The following is a 5,291-nucleotide window of genomic DNA, read 5'->3' as shown; positions in this document are numbered from 1 at the left end:
GTGACAATCATAGCGGGGGCGGCGGTGGGCGGGGCGGTGTGTGTGGGTGTGGTGATCGGGGCGCTGTTGTATATGAAGAAAAGAGCCAAGCCGCCCCCGTGTTACCCGCCGCCCGAACCCAGGCAGCGGTATCCTATCCCAAGACTGTGGAAGGATAGACGGCCTAATGCTACCGGTGAGTGTGTGTGTGTGTGTGTGTGTGTGTGTGTGTGTGTGGATGGGGAAGGGGAAGGGTAGGGGTCGTTTAAGTGTGTTTGTGTGTGTTTGTGTGTGCTTTTGTGTTGTTTGTGTGTATGGGGCGGTTTAATCTCCATCACTGTTCTCTCTCTCTCTCTCTCTCTCTCTCTCTCTCTCTCTCTCTGTGTGTGTGTGTGTGTGTGTGTGTGTGTGTGTATCTCCATCCTCTCTCTCTCTCTCTCTGCATCACCATTCCTCTCTCTCTCTCTCTCTCTCTCTCTCTCTCTCTCTCTCTCTCTCTCTCTCTCTCTCTCTCTGTATCTTCTCTCCCTCTATTCAACCTCCATCCATCTACTCTCTCTCTTACCCACTCACCTACTCTCCCCCACTCACTCATTCCACTCACCCACGCAGAGAAGCCAGTTGCAGATGAAGAGCGCGTGGAATTCCTGGAGCAGTTGGCGTGTCTGCGCGGGGAGGCCACTAATTTCCTAGAGATGCTTAGCCACACCCAAACCCGCTTCCGTTCCCTCGGCAGCCCTGACTCCCCCACTGACACCAAGGCGAAGGCGTACAGGTGAGAGAGAGAGAGAGAGAGAGAGAGAGAGAGAGAGAGAGAGAGGGCTGCGTGCGTGAGTGTTTTCTTTTCATAAGTTCCGCTACAGGTGTTAATAACTTCTACTACACCCTGTCAAACCTTTAAAAACCACAATAACTTCCACTACAACCTTAGTAACTTCCTCTACACCCCAATAACTTCCACTACACCCTGTCAAACCTTTAAAGACTACAATAACTTCTAATATAACTTTAGTAACTTCCTCAACACATTAATAACTTCCTGTACAACCCAGTAACTTCCACTACAGCCTGCCATACCTTAAAAACCCCAATAACTTCCACTACAGCCTGCCATAACCTTTAAAAACCCCAATAACTTCCACTACAGCCTGCCATAACCTTTAAAAACCCCAATAACTTCCACTACAGCCTGCCATAACCTTTAAAAACCCCAATAACTTCCACTACAGCCTGTCATAACCTTTAAAAACCCCAATAACTTCCACTACAGCCTGCTATAACTTTTAAAAACCCCAATAACTTCCAATACAGCCTGCCATAACCTTTAAAACCTCAATAACTTCCACTACAGCCTGCCATAACCTTTAAAAACCCCAATAACTTCCAGTATAATCTGCCATAACCCTAAAAACTTCAATAACTTCCACTACAGCTTGCCATAACCTTTAAAAACCACAACAACTTCCACTACATTCTATTAACTTCCACTACAAACAGATCGCGAACATTAAAAACCCCAACAATTTCTTTTAAAACAACCCCAAATGAACGAAAAACCTCAATAACCATCAAGAACCATCACAACCTTTATAAACCCCAACAAGACCACTACAACTCCTTAAACACTTACCAAAAAGTCCCACACACACTTTGAAGACCTCATTAAGTTACTCTCCTGCCTTCTAAACAGTTTTAAATAATCCTTTAAAACCCCATCAAAACCTACTTACAACCTCAAAATCACGTAAAAAGGAACCCCCCACATTTTGAAAACCCCACTAACTTAACCTAATCTAATCTAACCCCTCTATTAACTTCAAAAGACCATCGGAACCTTTTAAAACCCCATTAAAACCTACTTAGAACCCCATAACCACTTAAAAAAGACCACCCACACATTTCGAAAACCCCACTAATTCAACCTAATCTAATCTAACCCTCTATTAACTTCAAAAGACTATCGTAACTCTTTAAAAACCCCATCAAAACCTACTTACAACCCCATAACCACGTAAAAAAGACCCTCACACATTTTTTGAAGACAACCACTAACTTAATCTAACCTAACCCAAGCCAACTCAACCACAATTAACTTCAAAAGCCATCAGAACCCTTTAAAAACCATCAAAACCTGCTAATACCCCATAACCACGTAAAAAAGAACCCCACACATTTTGAAGACCCCATCAACTTAACCTAACTTAACCCAACCCAACTCAACCCCAATTAACTTCAAAACCATCAGAACCCTTTAAAACCCATCAAAACCTGCTAATACCCCATAACCACGTAAAAATGACCTTTACACACTCTACAAACCCTCTCAGTTACTTTTCTAAACCCCAGTGATCTTTTCCCCTCCAGGGCTGTAGTGAGGGATCTGTCCAGGGTTCTCACTCTTCTAAATAGACGAGAGGAGCACATACTGACTGTTCCTGGTGACTGGCGGCGGCTCCTCTCGTGGGCTGCTCGTGTCCTAGCTCGCTACAAGAGACAGAAGACAATGAAGGTATGAGATCTCGTATTTCTCACTTCTCTGCTTCACCGCCTCTGTTTCTAAAGGCTGTATTAAGTTCACACGAAGTTTTTTTAAAGTGTTTTTATGGTTCTAGAGGCAGAGTGACGAGGTTTCTATATTATTAACTGGAGAAACACTCTTGAAAATCCCGTTAGTCATCTCTGTGGCCTTTGAAAACAGTCAGGGTGAGAGGAAAGCGTTTCTGAACTAGAGAGAGAGAGAGAGAGAGAGAGAGAGAGAGAGAGAGAGAGAGAGAGAGAGAGAGAGAGAGAGTCATTGTGATATAAAAAAAATGAAGGGAAAAAAAACTGAAAAGATGAATGAAAGTAAAGAGATAGAAAAAGAAGGAAAGAAGGAAGGAGAGAAGAAAGTAGATAAAGAAAGAAAAATATACAAAAAGAAGAGAAAAACCTACGAAACAAACTAAAAATAAGACAAAAAAAAAAAAAAAACTGGTAAATGAACAAATACTCGTAAGAAATAAAGAAATAAAGAGAAAACGAAGGATTTTTTTACATGAGCAGAGAGAGAGAGAGAGAGAGAGAGAGAGAGAGAGAGAGCGATGGTGAAAGTGAAAGTTTTTTTTTTCTCGTGTGAAGATGAGGGAAGAGAGAGGAGAGGTAGAAGGTAGAGGTAGTAGTAGTAGTAGTGAATAGGAGTAGCAGCAGTAGTAGTAGTAGTAGTAGTAGTAGTAGTAGTAGTAGTAGTGATGGTGGTGGTAGTAGTGGTGGTAGTAGTGGTAGTAGTAGTAGTAATAGTAGTGGTTGTGGTAGTCGTCTTAAACATCATGTCTTCTCATTCTATTTTACATCTATTATCCACCACCACCACCACCACCACCACCACCACCACCACCACTCCTTCATCGCCTTCTACAGGAGAGCGGTGACCTGCCCACCCTGGACCCCCTATACGCTGGAGGCACTCTCTACCAGACCCGGAGGCAGACACAGGCTCAGCGGTGCCGCCTCGTGACCCAGGGAGCGCCACCCCCCCTCCCAGCGGTCACCCCCACGCCCCCCTCCACACACAGAGACTCTCCATTGAGCTGTCAAGGTAATTGTGTGTGTGTGTGAGTGAGAGAGAGAGAGAGAGAGAGAGAGTGTGTGTGTGTGTGTGTGTGTGTGTGTGTGTGTGTGTGTGTAATTTGATACGAGAATAATTAGTGATGTAAAAAAAAGTAAGAAAAAAAAGTAAGGTTAGGTTAGGTTGGATTAGGTTTAGTTAAGGCTGGTTTCAGTTAGGTTAGGTTAAGTTAGGTAAGCTTAAGTAAGATTGGGTTAGGTAGGTTAAGTAAGGTTAGGTTAAGTTAGGTCAAGTTAGGTCAGGTTAAGTTGGGTCAAGTTGGGTCAAGTTAGGGTCAAGTTAGGGCAAGTTAGGTTAAGTTAGGTGAAGTTGGGTCAAGTTAAGGCAAGTTAGGTTAAGTTGGGTCAAGTTAGGTTAGACTAGGTTTAGTTACCCTCCCTTACAACCATTCATTTCCTAACTCATCTAAAGTTAGGTTAAATAAGGTTAAGTTAGGTTACTCTCCCTCACCGCCACTCAATTTATAACTCACCTATTCTCTCCCTCATTCCTTAACCACACCTCTCTCTCTCTCTGTTCAGGCACGCCCATCAGCAGCCAGATGGGGTCCCGGTCTAACTCCATGGTGAGCCTGACGCCGATAATCCTGGAGGAGGCGGAGGAGGAGATGGAGAATGGAACCAGGGACACGGAACCATTTGAAACCTCACACTACAACCTCGACTTTGAAACTACTGACAGGCAAACACAAGAGGCCCAAAACAAGTACCTGAGGGGAAACACTGATGGTTCCCCCAACAACTACAACAACTACAACTACTACAAGCCCCCGACGCACATTAGTCAGAAGGGAAAGCAGTGCATGACAATTAGGGAGCAAATATTAAACCTTCGCAACATGGAGCAGAGACAAGAGGCCAGGAATGTTGACAAATACTTGACACCAGAGGGCAGTCCAGTCAGGGAACACACGCTGGTGGTAGGGACAGCAGAGACACAACAGCAGGAGTCCCCAAGCGTTACTTTAGGACCTGCTGTGTTTGAACGTAGTGCTGTTAACGCTGTGCTGCCGGGAAAGGATGTTTACACGAATGTTATACGTAAACCAGTGCTGCCAACCGTGATTCTGGCTGGCGATCCTTACAGAGATGATACGATAGACAGAAAAGAGCATTTAAGAAGGGAAACTGTGGTAGGTCAGCGCAGGTCACCCAGAAGCTGTAAGATGCAGGCCAGAAGACAGGTAGCAGTGCCCAGGTGTGAGCTGACCACTGACCTGTGACTTGTATATGTTAGGTCAAGGAGATGGAAAATAAGAGGGTAAGACAGTTAGACTCTCCCGTTTGGCTTGTAAATATAGCGTTAAGGAAAGGGAGAGAACAAGAATACAAATTTCCTGTAAATATGTGAAGAAAAGAAGACAAGATTAGAGTTTTTCTTCGACTTGTAAATATAAAGGAGAGAAGAAAAGAGAAAAAGAGGAAAAAGTATCTTCCTTGTAACGTGTAAATAAAAAGAGAAGGAAAAATTGAAAGAGGAAGAAAAAAGAAGACAAGAATTTCCTGATAACTTTGATATAGAAAATGAAAAGAAAAGACAAAAGAATAAAAATGAAAATAAGTAAAACAATGAAATGACAAAAAAAAGACGAAAATAAGAAAAAAAAAACTGAACTAGCAAGAATTGAAGTGTTTTTATTATCTATCTTCATTTTTAAACCGAAATTTGAGGAAAGAAAAAAAAGAAAGGTAAGATTTGTGACTCGTAG

The 5,291-nt window shown here is 43.0% G+C and overlaps 1 protein-coding gene across 2 annotated transcripts in view; it reads left to right on the top strand.

Moving 5' to 3' along the window:
* Positions 1–5,088, top strand: part of LOC123509508 — a 30,481-nt gene extending 25,393 nt beyond the window's left edge. The window contains exons 3-7 of one of the 2 annotated variants that reach the window (XM_045263849.1): positions 1–175; positions 592–754; positions 2,344–2,488; positions 3,376–3,553; positions 4,105–5,088. The exon at positions 1–175 is cut by the window's left edge and continues 35 nt beyond it. In XM_045263849.1, the coding sequence (XP_045119784.1) occupies positions 1–175; positions 592–754; positions 2,344–2,488; positions 3,376–3,553; positions 4,105–4,805 (1,362 nt within the window). In that variant the 3' untranslated portion in view covers positions 4,806–5,088. The remainder of the gene's footprint in view (positions 176–591; positions 755–2,343; positions 2,489–3,375; positions 3,554–4,104) is intronic. The other variant, XM_045263857.1, reaches the window with a different exon arrangement.
* Positions 5,089–5,291: the final 203 nt, after the last annotated feature.

The sequence above is a fragment of the Portunus trituberculatus genome, chromosome 3 (genome assembly GCF_017591435.1).
Source record: "Portunus trituberculatus isolate SZX2019 chromosome 3, ASM1759143v1, whole genome shotgun sequence".
In the NCBI taxonomy this organism is placed as follows: domain Eukaryota; kingdom Metazoa; phylum Arthropoda; class Malacostraca; order Decapoda; family Portunidae; genus Portunus; species Portunus trituberculatus.
The sequence above is the reverse complement of the archived record's forward strand: the minus strand, read 5'-3'. Positions and strand labels throughout refer to the sequence as shown.